The sequence below is a fragment of the Eptesicus fuscus genome, chromosome 13 (genome assembly GCF_027574615.1).
Source record: "Eptesicus fuscus isolate TK198812 chromosome 13, DD_ASM_mEF_20220401, whole genome shotgun sequence".
Taxonomy (NCBI): Eukaryota; Metazoa; Chordata; class Mammalia; order Chiroptera; family Vespertilionidae; genus Eptesicus; species Eptesicus fuscus.
In genome coordinates this window covers 47,171,077-47,190,689 of record NC_072485.1, presented here as the reverse complement: position 1 = coordinate 47,190,689, position 19,613 = coordinate 47,171,077, and the positions used below count along the sequence as shown (strand labels likewise).

Sequence of the window (19,613 nt, the reverse complement as noted above, 5' to 3'; positions counted from 1 at the left end):
CTTCAGCCCAGCTGCTTTTCTCTCACTCTTGCCCTCGCCCTCCCTCCTTGACTAATATAATCACTGTGAGCCCAGGCATCCTTCTGGCACGGTGGCCTGGTGTTGCTCTTGCCTTTGGTTCTTCAGCGGCATGGCATGTGAGGGCTCTCAGGTGACCAGCTATATTTAGTTTGTATCACATCCACACAGTCCTATTAAGGGAGGCTGCCTTCCAAGTCAGCCTAGATGCTAGAAATATAGTGATGAATAAGTCAAAGTCCCTGCCCTTTTAGGAGCCTACTCCAATGGTTTTAATAAATGAATGGATGAATGGATTTCTAGAAGTTGAATTACTATCTCAAAGAGCATGGCTATTTTAAGCTTTTGTATTCTACATATATTCTATTAATATAACAGTAACAGTGTATAGGAGCTGTTAAGTCTCATTGATTTTTGCTGAACTATTTTTTCACAGTTTTGGTATTTCAATGAATAAAAAATGGCCTTCTCTAGTTTTAACGTGTATTTTTTTTTTTAATCGTCATTGAAGTTGTTGGGCTTTGTTTTAAGCTGGTTAAATCTTGTAGGAAATCCAAATGTACAGCAAATGTATGTTAACAACTTGCTGATCCATTGATGAAGGTTTTCTCTCATTCAGTTGCTTTATTCCATCTCCTCACCCCCCCCCCAAATATATCAAAGTGATGGATAGAAACAAAATAGGATATTGATATTCTCAAGGGAAAAACCTTGAGACCTTAAAGTTTCACATTCATCCCAGAGCATAAAATTTTCTTCAGAAGGTATAACTTCCAAAGGTAAATGATCCCTTTCAGAAGCAGTCTGCCTAGGGTCATTATTAAGAGTAGTGGTTAGATGGACTTAAGCTTGAATCCCAACACTCTCCTTACTAGCTGTGTGATCTCTTACAATCTTTCTGATTCACAATTTGCTCTTTTCTAAAGCAAATGAGGATAGGGTACCTACTTTATAGGATTTTGGGGAGCATTAAATAAAATGTTGTATTTTAAACATTTAACATAGTTCATAGCAAACCTTAAGCAAGACATGGTAGCTTCTATCATTATTATTTCATAAAGTGCAGAACTAAAGTTATTTATAAAATTATTATAATAAATTCTACTAAAACAAATATGTTACATTTGTATTATATCAGCTGTATAGGAACATTTACCATGAATCTGAAATAAAGGTTTTATCACATAATGAGAGTCTCTATGTACTGAAGGATGACTGGGAAGAGACAAAGCAGTTGCTGGGGGCCAGCTGGGCTCACTCACTACCTAGGCAAATTGCTCCCTTACATCAGGCTTGCACGTGCTATTCAGACTCGTGTCTTGTTAAAATGACTCATTATGCCCTAGCCTGTAGTGTGGCCAAGAGCTGTCAGAGCCCTGGAGGGGAAATGAGGGATGAAAGCTGGTTTGGCTCAGTGGCTAGAGCGTTGGCCTGGGGACTGAAAGGTCTCAGGTTCAATTCTGGTCAAGGGCATATGCCTGGGTTGCGGGCTCAATCCCCAGTAGGGGGTGTGCAGGGAAACAGCCAATCAATGACTCTCATCATTGATGTTTCTATCTCTATCTTCCTCTCCCTTCCTCTCTGAAATCAATAAAGATATATTTAAAAAATAAAATAAATAAAATGACTAATTACTACATGACTCAAACACAGGGTGGGACAAAAGTAGGTTTGCAATTGTTCATAGGGAAATAATACAATAATTAACAAATAATAATAGAAGAAGAAACTGTTGTGAGAACTCACAACTGTAAACCTACTTTTGCCCCACCCCATAATTTTAAACTGCAAATGCCAAGGTTCTGTTATGCTGACTGCAATAGCTCAGCTTTGCAGTAAAGTAGCAGCCTACCTTCCTGCAGGCTTCTTCAACTGTACCTTCAATAGTGAATCCTCATCTTAGTGAAGATTTATTCTCCCCAGCCTGCACTAAGGGCAGGAATGTCTGTATTTTAGGAAATCCAGGAGCTATCATAGAATTTTGTAGACGGGATATCAGCTCCTCTATGCAAAACTCATGCTCTACCTAAGCTGACCTTCAACTAGCAAACCATTTAGAGGTTATTTGATTTTTGTCTTTCTCATCCACTGGTTCATACACATCTCTCTTTGACCATGCCCTCCTTCTTCCCAGTGGGGACCTTTTCTCTTTTCTTTGTTTCTCCAGGATTTTAGTAGCGGGGTATATGTGTGTACATTGCATCCGGTGTACACTGAGATAAGAAATAGTACAGTAAGTCCTCACTTAACGTTGTTGATAGATTCTGTGACTTTAAGCTAAATGATGTACAATGAAACCAGTTTTACCATAGGCCAATTTACATAAAGAGTTAAGTTTCTATGACATCTCATCAACATTACAACAAAATAACATTAAATGAAATGTTATTTGAGGACCTGCTGTACAGGTACTTTTTATCAAAAGCTGGAATCTATATGTTTAAATTATCTCTGTCTCTGTCCACTGGATGCCTTGGCCTTTGAAATCTAAACTGATAGATATTTTCCCCTTGTATTGGTTCCAGGGGAAATCAGCCTTGTGGTCCCATCTGTTACATTATCAGGAAAACCGACAGAGAAAACTCACATCAGGAAGCCTCAGTACCTCAGGTAAGATGGTCTCTGCATCATTGGAGAGAATGCCCTCCACCCACATTCCATCCCCCACTGGAGAGAACAGCAGGAGCGATTCAGGTCACTGAAGCCTTTGGTCTGTGATGTTTTCTTTTTTACATATTAAGCCCCCGGGTCCTTTGAACCTCAGAGCATGCCATAGCCATGGAGTTTGCTTTCATTATATACTCTTTTGATCAGTGAAATAGAAGACATATCAGCAAGGTATGTCTCATTAGAATGAGTTTAAGTTTTAAATGAATTTGGGTGGTACTAATGTCTTGTGTTTGGAGCAAGCTGTTTTCAGAGTCTTTTGTTTTATTTCTCTAAGATGAGCATTGAGAGGATGTATCCTGTCAAGTAAGGGAGCCTGTTTGTCAGTGTCCTTCCTTAAGTCTTGGTGTGAATGATTCCTTACACTTCCTTTCTGTTTCTAATTTAATGAAAATATCAGAGTTGTCAGGGACCCCCCGAGATCATCTAGTCCAGCCCCTTATTTACAAGAGGAGGAAACTGGGATTGAGAGAGGAGTGGATTTACTAGAGATCACCCAGTGAATTGATAGAAGAGGCCAGATTAGGAGCCGGCCTCTTGTCTCCTGATCTGGTGTTCTTTAGGCTATTCTTCAGTGTCCCTTCCAGGACAGTCCTCCTCCTTCCTCTACTTCTTGGCAACATCTCCCCTTCACACCATCTTTCATTCTTCTCTCTCTGCCCAGCAGTTTGTTCACCTTTCTTGGGTGTTCTTATCCTAATGATAAAGATCGGTTTAAATGGGGGTTAAAAGATAGGCATGAACTCAGTGTCATCTTTGCTTTTGAATTAGTTGACCTCAACTAGCACTGAAAGTGGGGAGAATAGTTGACTGAAAACGAGGTCCAAGAGCTCCCTAAGTAGCCTTTTAAGAGTTTTTTGGTTCACTTTCTGGATATGAGTCTTCTCAGGAAGGCTATTGAAGTTATTGCTAAGGGATAAACTATAGCCGAAAATTCTCAACAGCTGAGTAATCAGGGTACTAAGTTTTCAACGTTGGGCCAGACGGGCCAGATATAAAGGTATTGTATCTAGAGGCCTGGTTTTCTGCAACATGTGTTTTTTACCCATCCTGTTGGCTCTTTTGCAGCCTATTTTGAGGCAAGAGCAGGACAAAAGCAGTGCCTCCAAGTGGAAGCACTGCCTTCTATGCATTGTGATGAGAATGTGCCAGATTAGGAGCCAGGGGATCCGACTTTGCCACTTGGTGACTGGGCAAAGCAGCGAACCTCTCTGAATCTGTTCCCTCTAGGATACCTTCTTTGGTTATCTCATAAGTTATTAAATAATTAGATGCGATAATATGCATACAAGTATTAAATCTGAAACCTAGTGGGTACTTAATAAATATTATGAAATGATTGATCAAAGTGTTATAAAAATAACTGCTTCCTGTAGAAATATGTGATTTGAGATTAGAAGGGTAGTCAGCTATTTGGATAGTCAGATCTTAGAAATGACCAGTTTCTTTGTTCTAGGAATACTTGTTGATTCAGAACGGAGGAAGTCCGATGCCAGCTCAGTCATGTCTCCCCTGAGAATCTCCCTCATTCAGGATATGAGGTCAGTGTGAGCTCAGACATAATAAGCCACTGAAATCCTGTTTCCAGCTGCTGCTTAGGTGTCCACGTTACTTCGCAGTGTCTCAGTGACCCGTGCTTCCACAGCGTCTCCGTTAACCAGGAAGCCCTTCTCATTGGTCTTGTGCTTTATGATGTGTTTATAGAGCAGTTGGGTTTCCTGACATTTTTGGAGAATTATATCAGAGTATCTCAACGCCTAAGGGCTCTGGGGTTAACCTGACTTTTTTGGAGAGTTGTACTGTCACCCCCAACCCCCATCCTTTGCCAGGTGAGCCCATCTGGCAAAGCTACATGGGAGCCCAGGATTTAGAGAATAAGAGCGATGCACTCTCCCAGGGGTGGATAGAGCTGTCTCACTAGGTCTCCCTTGGCTTTACAGGGGAGGTATTGGTAGTGAGTTCATCTCCCACCCACCCTCACTTTCTTCTTCCCATTTCCCCTTCAGGCACATCCAGAACATTGGGGAAATCAAGACAGACGTGGGAAAGGCCAGAGCATGGGTGCGACTCTCCATGGAAAAAAAGTTACTTTCCAGACACCTGAAGCAGCTTCTCTCAGATCATGAGCTCACCAAGTAAGGCCACTCCATCTGGAGTAGAACAGGCTCTCAGGAATGCTGGGGGATTGGGAACCGTGTGGGAAGGGGGAATAGACAGTGTGTCATCACTGCTGTATTCGCTAAACTCAAATTGCGTATGAAGGTTTTGAAGCATGTCCACTTCTATCTGCAGAAGAATAATTCTGCTGTATTTGTCCTCCCTGCCTTCCCAATCGGCATGCCCAAAACGGCTTTCTCAAAGAGTAGTGAGAAGGATGGCGCCCTCATTGGCTACCTTAGAGTTTGGGGGCTCCTCCTCTCCTCTCTGCACTCTGGTGACTTGTATATCACAGGCATCTTTTCAGTCTCTTTCCTGAAGGATTGCAGAATTACAAGGAAACTTCTAAAATATATATACCTTTATCTCTCTTGTTCTCTCTTGGGCCCAGGGCAAGCCCACAGTAACCAAGTCTTTGCTCTTCCTCTTTGGACCTTTACTTCTAGGACAAGTTTCAGGAACCTATTATTTGTAGGGCAGATTTGTAGACATATTTGGCTTAAATATATATTTATATATTTTATATTTAAATATATTTTTATTGATTTCAGAGAGGAAGGGAGAGAGAGAGAAAGAGAGAGATAGAAACATCAGTGATGAGAGAGAATCATTGATTGGCTGCCTCCTGCACGCCCACACTGGGGATTGAACCTGAAACCCAGGTATATGCCCCAGCTAGGAATTCATTTTGACCTTCTGGTTCATAAGTCGACGCTCAACCACAGCCATGCCGGCAGGGCCCTCTGCCTTAAATATTTAGAGCCTTCCTTTGACTCTAGCCTAACTTTTCAGGCTCATTGCTAACTGATCACTTTTCTGAGCCCTCAACCCCAGTCAAACTGGTTTTCACATTCTGTCATCCTCTTCCTACGTGCCTGTTTAAATTTGTGCCATCTTTCAGGCCCCTCTTGTTCTAGGATCATTGAAGCTTATGGCCCTTTAAATTTCCAGAGAGCCTTGCATTTGGCAACTCATTATTATACTGTAGTCTTTACCTGATTAATTCATCTAGACTGTATTTGAGGGTAGGTGCTTCCCTCTCCAGCACCTGCACATAGTAGGCCTTGTTTGGTGAAGTATCTGTTGAAAGCACCATATAAACCTTACAGGTATACTGAATCCCATACCTCTTTGGCCATGATGATTGCAGTCTTGGCAACCAGGATTGTTACATTCTTTTGTTTTGTGTGTGTGTGTGCATTTCTCCGTGCTGAGGGCCTGTACATTTGGCTCTCTGTGTCCCCTCTCCTTGGAGAAGGTATCATTGCTGAGCAGTTGCAGAAGGCCTGCAATGTCAGGCAAAGGAGTTGGCCTCTGATGAGTAAGCAGTGGGGATGCGGGGTGGAGATGGGAGGAAGTTAGAAAAGGGGAAGGACCTGGTCTGTGACCTGGCTCATTCCCTTCATTGCCCTTTATTGTCTCTGAAGTGTCCCTGGCTTACTTTCACATTCAGAGCAGTGTTCTGACCCGTGGGTCTCAGGTCAGCTGGGATCTGAGACTTGGCCTGGGAATGAGTATTGACCACAGACCTCCTGTCGTTGCTCCTCCAACACCACACACTGGGGTGAAGCCCTAGCAAGATGCCTGCGAGGGCCTGTGTCTTCCCTGAGAAAATTACATTTGGGCCCTCAGTTAAAGGAAGGAGATCCCATGAACTCTGACACTTTACATTGTAGTAACATTCACCCTTAGACACAGGGTAGAGTTTGGTTTTTGTTGTTCCTGCTGTAGCTTAAGCCACTTTCCCTCTAGCCCTCAGTTAGAGTAACTGGCTTTGTTCCTTTTTCAGGTAGCTCTAAAGAACTTAAGGCTTGCCATCTCATTCTTCCCCTAGCGGCTCCTTCCAGAACTGAGTAATTCTAGCCTCTTTCCTCTCCTCTTGACTGGGATACTGATGTATTGCCTCCTCTCTGACAGAAAGTTGTACAAGCGCTATGCCTTCCTGCGCTGTGATGACGAGAAGGAGCAGTTCCTCTATCACCTCCTCTCTTTCAATGCCGTCGATTACTTTTGCTTCACCAATGTCTTCACAACTATCCGTGAGTACCCCACTAGCCTTCTTAGTTCCTGTCTTCATGAGCTTGCTTGAGGCTAACTCACTGTTCCCCCCCCTTTTTAAAAAAATATATTTTATTGATTTTTTTACAGAGAGGAAGGGAGAGGGATAGAGAGTTAGAAACATCAGTGAGAGAGAAACATCGATCAGCTGCCTCCTGCACACCCCCGTGCTCTGAACTGGGGAGCTCAGTCTTTTTGGCCATCGTATTGTCACTGTTGTTCTAGGCCAGTGGTCGGCAAACCGCGGCTCGCGAGCCACATGAGGCTCTTTGGCCCCTTGAGTGTGGCTCTTCCACAAAATATCACGTGCGGGCGCGCATGTACAGTGCGATTGAAGGAGTACCCTAATTAAGTTAATAATGTACCTACCTATATAGTTTAAGTTTAAAAAATTTGGCTCTCAAAAGAAATTTCAACCCTTGTACTGTTGATATTTGGCTCTGCTGACTAATGAGTTTGCCGACCACTGTTCTAGGCACTGCCCTGGGAGCCTCAGGTGATGCAGATGGATCGGATTGGGTGCGGTGGGGAAGTTCACTGCCCTCTAGGTACCTGTAAAGAAATTTCCCTTGGGTTTTGGGCTGAGAGAGTCATTCAGTATCACAGAAGGTTTCAGAACTGCCCATAGGGACAAGCAACTCTTCCACATAGCCATGGAGGTTTGGGTCCAGACCCTAACTCATTTGGTTTCCTTGAGCAGAGTCTGCCCCTCCTGTGGGCCTCATTCTTCCTATTTTCAGAGTGAGGAAGAGGGTTTAGTATGGTCTAAGGCAGGCCCCTGGAGCCTCATCTTTCTTTGGTGCCAGGATGTTGGGTGGGGGGAGTCTCTGAATTTGCCCCATGACTAATTGTTTGGCCAGTGACTCAACAGCCTCAGTAGTGTGGTATGGACTCTTTTTTTTTTTTTTTACATATTTTTAAAAATTCAAATACCATTCTGATCGCTCATGGCCTAAGAACATTCAAATAATAGACCAAAAAGAAGCAGATGTTAAAGATTTGTCTTCAAACATTAGAGCCAATGATGCCACACTTGCCTATGATATCGCAGCATTAAATCACATCCACACCTCAGTGGCCACCAACCCACTCAGCAGAGCTTCCTTAACTGTGAGCTGTTTGAAGCTACCATTTTGAGTACTAGTGACTATTTTTTTTCAGGCTCTCAGCAAGGGTTAGAGGAATCAGCTCAACCTCGGCACAGTGCCAGAATGTGGCCGAGTAAGGCTTTGAGTCCGTCACAGCAGCATTTACTAACGCGGGGGCCTTGTCCGCGAGGTTGCGGACAAATTGGGCCATGGTTCTAGGATGGAAATTCCGTGGTCCAAATGGTCAGCTGAATGTCACAGCGTGCACTTTTGTTTCTACGTGATATCCATCTTCCCTCTCAGAGAAGAGGGCTGTAGGCTTCAGTAGAAGCAGCACTGAAGTAGAATTTAGGAGATCCGAGGGAAACTAATTCCCTCTCAGTGCCTCAGAAAAGGTAACGGAATACCTGCATGGCCTCTCCTGAGATTGTTATTAGAGTGCAAGAGATGATAGATGGAAGTGCTCTGAAAAGCAATTCAGTACAATGTCGAGTTGGTGATGTTATTTAAGGAACAGGTTGACTTAGCTCTGAGGCTGCATATGGGCTTGGATCTTTGATGTTCGTGGGTAACCCGAGGGGGAGTGAGATTGACGGGAGGGTTGGCTGATATTCTGAGCCAGCCAGAGACTAGCTCCTGGTGACTTGCTGTTCTGGGCTGTGCTGCGGCTGCAGTCATATGAGCATGCCTGGAGCAGACCCTTTCAGGTATGGGAGGGATTCCTGATCCTCCTCCATGCCTTTGTGGCTTCCCCTAAACAGTGATCCCCTACCACATCCTGATTGTACCGAGCAAGAAGCTGGGGGGCTCCATGTTCACCGCCAACCCATGGATTTGCATCTCGGGAGAATTGGGTGAGACACAGATCCTGCAGATTCCCAGGAACGTGTTAGAGATGACCTTCGAGGTACGTGTTGTCCGGGAACCACAACTTGAAGCTCAGTGGAAATCTGAGTTTGCAACAGCTGCTTTTCTGGAGCTTTCTGCAGAGGTTTTTGGAGGCCTTGCTCTATACAGTGTTATGCATCAGCACAGCTGACCTGTCCTGAGATGATTGGAGCCAAGGGTTGACCCAAGGAGCGGGGAGCCTGCCCTGTCTAAATAGTATCTGGCTGGAAGGCACTTACCCATCTGAACTCTCATACCTCCCTGTCCATAGTGTGCTGAGAAATCCCCAAGAGTTCTTTCAGCTGCTGGGCCCAAATGTTCACAGAGACCTCTGGACCTCAGACTGCCATCCCACTTCCAGAGCTGCCTGCTCCCGGGCCCTGTTCTCTCTGTAGTAGCAGCCATTGGCCCTTCTTGAGATGGTGAGGTGGAACCATGAGCTCTGTCCCTGCCAGGTTGCAGGCAGCCAGTCAGATGTCAGCCTCCAAGGAGTGTCACTATTTTTTCCTACTTCCTTTTCCTACCTCATCTTCTCTATTTGGCTGTTCTCTCATAGTGCCAGAACCTGGGGAAGCTCACTACTGTGCAGATAGGCCATGACAACTCTGGGCTGTATGCCAAATGGCTGGTGGAGTATGTGATGGTTAGGAATGAGATCACAGGACATACCTACAAGTAAGTGTTCCCTCAGCTATGCTCTAAGATGCTGGGGCAAGGGTACCACCAGGGGCTGTGTTTGATGCTTGGGTATGTGGAGTTCTCAAGGAGGCTGTTTAGGCTGTGATAGGCTGGGGCACTTCCTGTTTGGCTCTGCCTCATGCATCTGAAAAAAAATAGGAGTAGGGTTTACCAAGGGAAGATGTGTGACATTGCTGTGACAGGTTTCAGGCCACCCATTACTCCCCAACTGTGCACATGGGATGGATGAGCAGGCCCGTGAGGGATCCTCAGGGATGGCTTTGTTGATGGCTCTTTCTGAGCAGTAAGGGGACGGGCATGGGAGGAGCTGGCAGCTCTGACAGGCCATTGCCTGACCTGTAGGTTCCCCTGTGGCCGGTGGCTGGGGAAGGGCATGGACGACGGAAGCCTGGAGCGGGTCCTAGTGGGAGAGCTGCTCACATCCCAGCCTGAGGTGGACGAGAGACCGTGTCGGACTCCGCCCCTGCAGCAGTCCCCCAGCGTCATCCGCAGGCTTGTTACCATCTCACCCAACAACAAGCCCAGTAAGTGGGAAGAGAGGCTGGGCCCTCATGCTACCCAGCCTGGGAAATGTGGGCAGATCTCTGGGAGCCCTGATATGTTAGCTCAAATCCCAGCCTATGAGCTGCCTCAGGAACCACCTCTATCACCTAACACTCTCCCTCGAGGCCTGGAAGGAGAGGGGAGAGCTTATGGAGGCTGGCCTGGGGCCTCCATACTGTTTGTATATGATCCTAGAGAGGTGAGGGGTCTACTGTCAGGTCTTCTCTTTCCTGATTCCAGGGCTTCACAGCCAAGTCTTGGCCCTCTTTTGGTTGCCAAATGCTCCAGGGTAAAATGGAAAATAAACTATCAGCATCTCTTAGAGACAGAACTCGAAGGTATTGACTTTGCTTTTCTTCCTAAGATTTTAGGAAGAGCTAGCTCAGCAAAGTTCGGTGGGTGAGAGCTACTTTTCCCAAGGTCAGGCTGCCCTGCCTCTCGCATGAGTCCTCAGTTTCCTGCTCAGGCAGCTAAGCACTGTTAGCCTCTGAGATTGGTGAGGGGTGTCTGCTTGATTTTTATCAGAACTGAACACTGGGCAGATCCAGGAGTCCATTGGGGAGGCAGTCAATGGCATCGTGAAGCACTTCCATAAGCCTGAGAAAGAGGTAAGCCTTCCTATCCTCCAGCCCAGGGCCTTACATTGAGTAAGAGAGAATCATACTGTTCTTGGCCCATGTGCTTGGACAGCCTAGAGTGCAGAGTGTGTGCCTCAGTTTGAGACTGAGCAGACTTCTTCCTCTGGGGGCCTCTGCTTGGGTTACCCTGTTTTCCTTACACACTAATGGCCCACAGAGACCTGGGACCTCTAGTGAACAGTGTGTATTCCTCTTTTCTTCAGGATTTGCCCGTCTCCCTGAATAATGGCCACATTGGCTTTGTCCCCCTGGTGGGAACCCACATTCATCATCTATTCATTTATTCATTCACTCAATAGCTATTCACTGAGAGCTGTTCTGAGCCAGGCACTGTGCCAGGTGCTGGGGGAACAGACAAGGTCCCTGCCTGTCTTTTGCTGCCCTCTTAGCTGTGGGTTGTGGATTTGGGGATGCAGGGGTGGGAGGGCAGCTTGAGGCAAGCCTGTCACTCTCCCATTTCCTTACTAGAGAGGCAGTCTGACGCTGTTGCTTTGTGGAGAGTGTGGCCTTGTCTCAGCTCTGGAACAGGCTTTCCAGCATGGATTTAAATCACCCCGTCTCTTCAAAAATGTCTTCATTTGGGATTTCCTGGGTGAGTTGGACTAGGATGTGTGGGTGGGAAAGCATATACAGACATGGGGACTCACCAGCATAATGTGGGTGCTGACCACTGGGGTCTGAGGTACAGAAGCCAAATCAGGTAACTCTCAGATCTGTTTGCCCTGCCTTTCCCCAAAAGTAATGGCAGAAGTTCCCCCATCTTCACCCCTCACCTCCTGAGAACTGGATGGAGAAGATTCTCTCTGAGCATCTGTTGTATAGTACAGATGCTTCGTCATGAGTCCTCACACCCTTTCCTTGGAGATCTAGAAGGCCAGCCCAAGCCTGGTGTTGCGCCCACTTAGAGAATTTTTATGCAAGGAGCTTCTTCAAGAGTTTTTATGAAATCTTCAGACTAGAGAAAGTAGCATCTTTATATCAGGGGCAACGTAAATTTTAAAAATAAGGATAAGGAATATAGGAATCATTTTGAAAGGTGATGAGAGACATCAGAACACTCATGTTATTCTCATTAAGTTACTTACATCAACATTGAGAGGCCCATGGCTGGTGGCCTGCAGGACAGTGAGAGACAGGTCGGCTTTAAGAGGCTTTGTCATCGGCAAGCTTTTCTCCTCTTCACAGAAAAAGCACAAACCTATTATGAGACTTTGGAGCAGAATGAAGTTGTTCCTGAGGAAAATTGGCATATAAGGGCTCGGAATTTCTGCCGATTTGTCACTGCAATCAACAATACTCCCCGGAACATTGGCAAGGATGGCAAGTTCCAGATGCTGGTGTGCTTGGGAGCCAGGTACTACAGCCTCACAGCCCAGAGTACATAGCAGCCAGCCTTGGAGGTGGTGCTGGAGTCCTAGTGTGGTGCAGGGGTGGGGAGTGGCTGATGACTAGGCATTCTTGGGTAGGTGAGGCCTTAGAGGACTTCCTAGAGTCCCTTAATTTCCTTTATGTACCATGCATATGGGTGGGGATCTGTGGGAGTGGGGGTGAGAGTGTGTGTAGCTGGGGAGGAAGAGCCACATTAAAAAAAAAAAATATATATATATATATATATTGATTTCAGAGAGGAAGGGAGAGGGAGAGAGAGAGAGAGACAGAAATATCTATGTGAGAGAGAATCATTGATCAGTTGGCTGCCTCCTGCAACCCCGCCCCCCCCCCCCCCCCCCCCTTACTGGTAATCAAGCCCACAACCTGGGCATGTGCCCTGACAGGGATCGAACTGTGATCTCCTGGTTTATAAGTCAAAGCCCAACCAATGAGCCATACCAGCCAGGCCAAGAGCCACATGTTGATGGAAGGAATAAAACCACCCCACTGGAGAAATTTAAAAGAATATATATAGTCATTCCTTCAGTAAACATATGAATGTGCCAGGCCTTGTGATGGCGGGAATAGAGAAGGTGTGAATAGAGCTGAATGAAACATGGCCCCTACCATGTAGAAGTTTACTTGTCCCAATTAAATACAGTACAAGGCAGAAGGTTTGAGAGCCCAAAGAAGAGGAACACATTTATATTATACGGTATGCTGGAAATATAGAGGAGAAAGATAGAGAAGGCTTCAGGGCGGAGGCGCTGAGGACCTGGGACAGAGGATCCTTCCCTATTAGGATAGAGTTGTTTAACCAGGGGACTGAAATGATACTAATTTGATATCGTGGATGGTGTGCATAAGATTGGGCAAGATTGTTAGGGGCTAGTCCAGTAGGTCAGGTGAGAGCATGAAGCTCTAATAAACCTAAGGCAATAGTTTGTTTAGGCACAAAAGGGAGGGAGTTTGTGTGGTGGTAAAAAACAGAGTCTGGAACCAGATTCCTTAGGTTCACATCCCACATTAGCCACTTACTAACCGTGTGATCTTGGAGAAGCTATTGAACCTCTATGCTCCTCAATTTCTTCTTCTATAAAGTGGGGATTATAATAAGCACTAATGGCATTATATCATACTGGAGGGCCGATGCACAAAGTTCGTGCAAGAGTAGGCCTTCGCAGCCCCAGCTTCGTCTGGAAGGTTGTCTGAAAGTCGTCTGGATGGTCGTTCCACTGTTCGGCCGTTCGGTCAGTTTGCATATTACGCTTTTATTATTATAGATCATAGGGGTGCAATGATGGTTAAATATCTTATAACAGTGCTTGGTACATGCTAAGCTCTATGTGGATGTTAGCTCTCGTTATTACTCCTGGTGGTGGTAGCTGTGGGGAGGAAGGATCGACTGGCTATTGGTTAGAGACTGGCTGTTGAGACGGATGAAGTGGTGCTGAGTGGACTTGGTGTCTGGTTGGTGGTGGGGTTATCTAGAGAGGAACAGGCCCAGTGGCAGATGTCAGGGTTGATTTAGGTCAGGTTGGGTTGGTGTTCTGGGGCAGGGCAGCCCTCAGTAGGAGCCTTTTATTGCTGTGTAAGGTCTCTTTCCCAAGCCCTATTGGAGGAAAAAAGGGGCTGTGGGGAACTATCCACTTCTCCAGCTTCAGACTTTGTTCAAGGTTTCCCCTTGGCCTTGCACTAACCGTCTCCCTTTCTTTCCCTTCTGACCCACCTGGACTGATCCTGCCCTGCCAGAGATCACCTCCTACACCACTGGATTGCCCTGTTGGCCGACTGCCCCATCACCGCACACATGTATGAGGATGTGGCGCTGATCAAAGACCACACACTTGTCAATTCCTTGATCCGCGTGCTGCAGACATTGCAGGAGTTCAATATCACGCTAGAGACATCCCTGGTCAAGGGCATCGACATCTGACCTCTCAGCACCAGCTAGCAACAGGACTGAGAAAGACTCACCCTGCAGCTCTGACCCGTCTTCCCCAAGGACTTAAGCGAGTTGTGCAGGAGACGGAGAGGAGATGTACACTCACTGTAAAAAGAAAACTAGAGGATTTTTGGAACAAATAATCTATTTTAGAGTTTATTTGCTGATTTGCTTTTTACACACTTTCATGTGAAAGAGTGATAGGGAGAGGGAGACGAGGTTGGTGCCGCTTATTTTGAAGCTGGTGCCCTCCCTCGCTGTGGCCGCGTGCTGGGAGCCTGCGGCCTCCCTGGACTGAGGCTGGCACCGCGTGCAGGGCAGTTCCGCTTCCTTGCCCTGCTGCGTCAGTGAGGCCATTCCACATCGTTTTTAACTAATGTTTTCTATATTAACATTATTATGGATATTTGGCTTTCCTGGGCCACACAGGTGTGCTGAGTGGAAGCCCGAAGCTCCAATCAAAGGGATTTTTAGTAGTGCCTCTTCAAGCACTGACAAGTCAGTCCACATCTTTTCTTTTCTTTTTTTGTCAGTATTATTTGGGAAGAAGACATGCTAAGATGTATCATTGTGCAGAAAATCACGTTTCCTCTTGGCACGCAGTTGCGCAGAAGTAAACAAGCATGTTTTAACAGGTTTTCCTTTCCCCCATATTATTTATTTAACCCTTCGTTGTGTGTTTTAAGTCCTTCTTTTTTTCTTTTTTTAAGGAAAGAAAAAGCTTGTCACAGTCTAACTGGCTATATTATTGTTAAATTTATGTTGTTTTGCAACTTAGAAACCAGCTACAGTTTGGCCCACTTAATAAAACACCTGAAACAAAACTGCATGGTTCCTGATTTTTATGGGGGTTTATGAGCAGTGGGCGGTGGAGGGTGCAGTGTGGTCTGTCTGAGGACCGGGCTGCAGCATCGCTTCTCTCCCCGCTCCCCGCTGGCTAGCTGGCTCCGGGCTGTGGGCTGCCCCGGATGCCCCTGAGGGGCGGTGTCTCCTGGGTCCTTCCCGCTGCAGCACTTGGAGCTTTCACAGCTGTTAACTCACGTGGTTATTTATCTTTTTTGAAAGGCTAGAATGTGTCATTTCATCCTTCGTCCTCTCATGTAAACTCAAGTAGAGACCAAATTACACGTGACTGCAGATTAGGAGGGTGGTCAGCATCAGCATGGAGGTCTCTCGGGTGCCAGGCGAGCCCACTGTGACAAAGGCTCTTTCCTGTCATCGGGTTGTTTTGAAATTAACAACCGAGAAGGAAAGAAAGGGCATCTTTCTGTGCGTGCGTTCTTCTGAATTCTGCACGTGGCTTTTCTGGTTCTGTCCCAGGCTGCCAAGCTCCCTCAGGTGGTGCAGCAGCAGACCCCGGTGGCCTCCGCTTCCCAGCAGGTAGGTGCGGAGAGGGCAGCCAGCGGGAAGTTCCCACGGGGCTTCTCAGCAACCTCCGTGTGAGTTCTTGGTTTTCCTCTGTTGAACTGGGGGCCGCGTCCTGTGCCGCATGGTTATTTGAGAGGGATGCACACGGCTTATTTTTCTATTCTACAGAGGAGGAGGCTAGACAGAGGGGAAAAGACCTGGCCAAGGTTGCAAAGATCATCACCTGACTGAGATAGGATGGGCCATTTCTTGAAGGGTAGGGAAGACCAGGCGTGGGAACACAGGACACTTGAGAGCCTGTCTACCCTCAGGAAAAAAGCTCTTTCTTGAGACGGGCTTACTTTTCCTGGGATGGCAGGTGTAGCTTTATGAGAGTCGTGGGAACCAGCTCTTCAACCAAGCTGCTTTATGGAGGCATTGACCAGGTAGAACACCTCAAACCAATATCCTCTTACGTTTCCCTGATCTCGGCATGTACTGTTCCCTCTGCCCAGAATGCCTCCCCTCGTGCCCACTTCCCGTTCATTGTTCAAGGTGTACTTTAGGAGTCACCCATCATACAGACTTCCTTAATTCCTGCTGGGCACGGTTAATCATTCCCTCATTGTGCTCCTAGAGTTTCTTAGATGTTGGCATTTCCTTCATTTTTTATTGCTGCTTTCATGTTGGGTCCACTTCCTAGCCTGAGCACCTAGAGGGCAGAGAGGGTCTCTTGTTCATTTCATCCCTGGTGTCTGACAGGTGGTGAGTGCCCTGATACAGCTTTTTGAAGAGATGACCAAGGGGACTGGAGGCTCCTAGGACAGCTGCAGTGCAGCATCCTGCAGGCAGGGGGCGTTAGTGGGCTGCACTACAGCTGTCTAACGGAAGGACAAGGGGATTCTTCAGGTTTTTTGGAAGTGGAGCTTCGGGAGCAGGAAGGGGGATTTCTGGCTGGGCGAGAAGGGCAGCACGGACATCATCTATGTATGGCTCTTATGGGCCTAGGCCAGAGGTGCCCTTAGTCATGCTTTACACATATATATACCTCTTTTCCTCACAACCCTGCCAGGCAAGTGTAGATTACCCCTGGTTTACAGGTGCGGAAAGCAAAGCGCAGGGTTTAATCACTTGCCCAAGGCCACACTATTTCATAAGCAGTTTGCAGTTACCAGAACGGTCACTCTAGGCTGAGCTTTTCCATTGACCACTACTCCCTTATTTGATGCAGGTCTCTGCTCAGATGTCAGCAGAGAGACCTACCCTGACTGCTCTAACATTCCAACAGGTCAGTCACTTTTTACCCCCTCATTCTGCTTTATTTTCCTTCCTAACACAATCATCATACTCATTATTTGCTAATTCTAAATGTGTATTTTGTAAGGGAGGGACATGGTCTGCTTTGTTCATTAAGTAGTAACTGGCACATTGTAGGTACCCAATAAGTATCTGTGGAATAAATTAATTCATTGCCAGTGGTTATAAGACTATGGAGCCAAAGTTCTTAGGCTGAATCCTTGCTCTGCTACTGTCATCTAGAGCAAGCTACATAACTTTGCCAAATGTCAGTTTACTTATCTGTAAAATGGGAATGATAATAGTGCCTGCATCATAGGGTTGTTGTGAGGACTAAATGGCTCTACCTGTATGCTTGCAATAGTGTAAGGTATATACTAAGTGCTCAATAAATGGTGGTGGTTATAATTAACCTATCATATTAAGCCCTGTTCTGGTTCCTGACTTGAGACCCAGACCTCTTGTCTTTAAGGAGATGAAAGGCAAGTTCTGTGGGGAGTGAGATACCAGGGGGAGGTACTTAGGGTAGAGGAATGTCAGGAGTGGAGATTGCATGTAGAGAGAACAGCATGAGCAAAGGCATGGATGAGCTGTGAAAATGCTAGATAGTGAAGATTATAGGAAGTCTAGTGCTAGAGAGGAGTCCGAGACAGAGAGGGAGCACTACCCACGGCAAGAATAGAGCTTTCCCAGTCTCCCCAGAACTCCTCCATGTTCCCCTGCTCCCCATCCCAGTCCCAGCTACCTCCCTCCATTCAACTTCTTGACATTATAGTAATAATCACTTACTTGAGTTTCTTTATTGTTTGTTTTTGTTAATCCTCCCCCAAGGATATTTTTTTCCATTGATTTTTAGAGGGAGTGGAAGGAAGGGAGAGACAGAGAGAAAGAAACATTGATATGACAGTGACACATCGATTGGTTGCCTCCCGCACATGCCCTGACCAGGCCAGGGATCGAGCCTGCAATTGAGGTACATGCCCTTGACTGGACTCAAACCCGCAACCTTTCAGTCTGAGGGCTGACACTCTAACCCCTGAGAAAACCTGGCCAGGGCAAGTTTCTTTATTGTTTTATTACCCAAGTGTGGATCCTTAGACACTATAGTTTTCAGCCTCACTTTTTAAAAACTTGATACGGCTTTTAAGTTTTGTTTAATCTAAAGGGCCCCTTCTATACACACAGCCTTTTTTTTTTTTTTTTTTTTTTTACAGTTTATCTGTTGAAGAACCTGGGCCATTGATCTGTAGTTTTCCAGTCTGGATTTTGCTAATTTTATGCTAGGGTGCAGTTCACTGTGCTCCATCATCTCTGCATTTTCTGCAAATCAGCAGCTAGATCCAGAGACCTGATCTGCCTCAGGTGTGATGAACTCTAGGTGGTTGTGTGCTCATTTATCAGGAGGCACATCATGTCTGGTGTTTACTTTTTTGATATTAGCAGCCACTGATGCTCAATGCCTACATCCTATAAGTAATTCACTTGGGTGGGGGCAATGCAACATAGAGATATTCTAACCTATCATTTTGTTTTAATTTATTAGATGAAGTAATTTTATTAGGAAATGCTGCCCCTCATCTATTTGATCTCTCAGAGTTTGTATAGGAAAAGCAGGATAAGTGTGTAATTTTATTTATTCAACTTTTAGGATAACGAGCTGGATTTGGCTCCCTGATATCCTTAGAAGGTGGCATTTAAAAAAAAATATGATGATGAACTCAGGTTTAAATGTAGTTGATGGTTTCATCCCATTGCATTTATTATTATTATTGTTTCTATTTGGCTGTTGGGAGCCTCTTTAAGTCGGCTCCTGAGAGGACTAGTGGTTGCTTTCTGGTATTTCAAGATGCTGTAGGCTCCTCTTGTACATTTTCTGTCCTAGACTTGGAATCAGTTATTTGGCTAAGAAGCCAGGGGTTTCACATGTGTTTTACCCACCCCCGAGGCATAAAGGCAGCCCTGCCACCTTCTGCTGTTCAGGTTTAATGGTCTTTGCCAAGATGGGGACTCTATTTTTGGTCTGCTGGTCCTTAGACACAAGTAGTCCAAACTGTCCTGGTAGCAGGGTACTGGGACCTACAGAACGTACTTCTGTGTTCCCTCGCAAGAAAATGCCCTTTGGGGGCCAGCACTTCCGACCCTGCAGAACCCGGAGTCGAAGGACCAGGAAGCACAGTCTCCCTCAGTGGGTCTTTGGAAGTGACTGAGACTGTGGCCGTTCCTGCTTCTCGGTTTTGGGACCTATGTGTTCCTCCTTAGGGACACACAGTACCACATACAGGTCTCTGATTTCATGCATTAGATCCTGAAGGATGGCACTCCACCATCCTTGCATATTATTGCCTCAGATTATTGAAGCCAGTGCTTCCGTTGTGCCTTCAGTAGGCCATTCCAGTGCTCTTTGAGGTTGGCAGTTTCCGAATGGTGCAGTATATACATAACCAGTAGATCCTAATATCATGGGCCCACTCCCTAACTTCCTTCCCTGTGAAATGGACGCACGCTGGTTGGGAGCCATGCTGGATGGAATTCCATACCTGATGATCAGGTCTGAACTTCTGGATATTGGTGCTGTCTCAGGTTCTGTGGGCAGAAAAGACTCACTAACCTGTTCCCAGAATAGAGCTCTGTCCCTGTGAAGATGAACGGCTGGCTCTCTCAGGGTGGAAAGGGCCTGATATAATTGATTTGCCATCAAGTGACTGGTTGGTCTCCTCATATCTGGGACTCAGCATTGGTCTCGTTTGCTGGCAGATTGGACATTCAGAGGCAGCAGTAGCTAGAATAGCGATGGTACACGGAAGCCGTGCTGTTGGGCCTATGCATACCCTCCATCTCTGCCACTGTGACCAACTCCTTGATGTGCCTAGTAAGCCAGTTCCAGGATGGCCAATGACA

At 46.2% G+C, this 19,613-nt stretch overlaps 1 protein-coding gene, 1 long non-coding RNA gene and 1 pseudogene across 3 annotated transcripts in view; 1 reads left to right on the top strand and 2 right to left on the bottom strand.

The window, feature by feature from the left end:
* The window catches only part of LOC129151347 (uncharacterized), a 30,133-nt gene extending 18,229 nt beyond the window's left edge, over positions 1–11,904 (bottom strand). The window contains exon 1 of the long non-coding RNA XR_008558029.1: positions 11,842–11,904. This is a non-coding gene — a long non-coding RNA (uncharacterized LOC129151347). The remainder of the gene's footprint in view (positions 1–11,841) is intronic.
* The window catches only part of DENND5A (DENN domain containing 5A), a 77,648-nt gene extending 62,752 nt beyond the window's left edge, over positions 1–14,896 (top strand). Inside the window, exons 13-23 of one of the 2 annotated variants that reach the window (XM_054725785.1) lie at positions 2,544–2,628; positions 4,142–4,226; positions 4,692–4,820; positions 6,760–6,881; positions 8,750–8,895; positions 9,433–9,551; positions 9,918–10,099; positions 10,644–10,726; positions 11,225–11,348; positions 11,942–12,110; positions 13,880–14,896. In XM_054725785.1, coding sequence (XP_054581760.1) covers positions 2,544–2,628; positions 4,142–4,226; positions 4,692–4,820; positions 6,760–6,881; positions 8,750–8,895; positions 9,433–9,551; positions 9,918–10,099; positions 10,644–10,726; positions 11,225–11,348; positions 11,942–12,110; positions 13,880–14,063 — 1,428 coding nt within the window. In that variant the 3' untranslated portion in view covers positions 14,064–14,896. Of the gene's footprint in view, positions 1–2,543; positions 2,629–4,141; positions 4,227–4,691; positions 4,821–6,759; positions 6,882–8,749; positions 8,896–9,432; positions 9,552–9,917; positions 10,100–10,643; positions 10,727–11,224; positions 11,349–11,941; positions 12,111–13,879 lie in introns of those variants that run through there. The other variant, XM_054725786.1, reaches the window with a different exon arrangement.
* On the bottom strand, positions 7,906–8,199 carry LOC103294636 (ATP synthase subunit g, mitochondrial-like; annotated as a pseudogene).
* Positions 14,897–19,613: the final 4,717 nt, after the last annotated feature.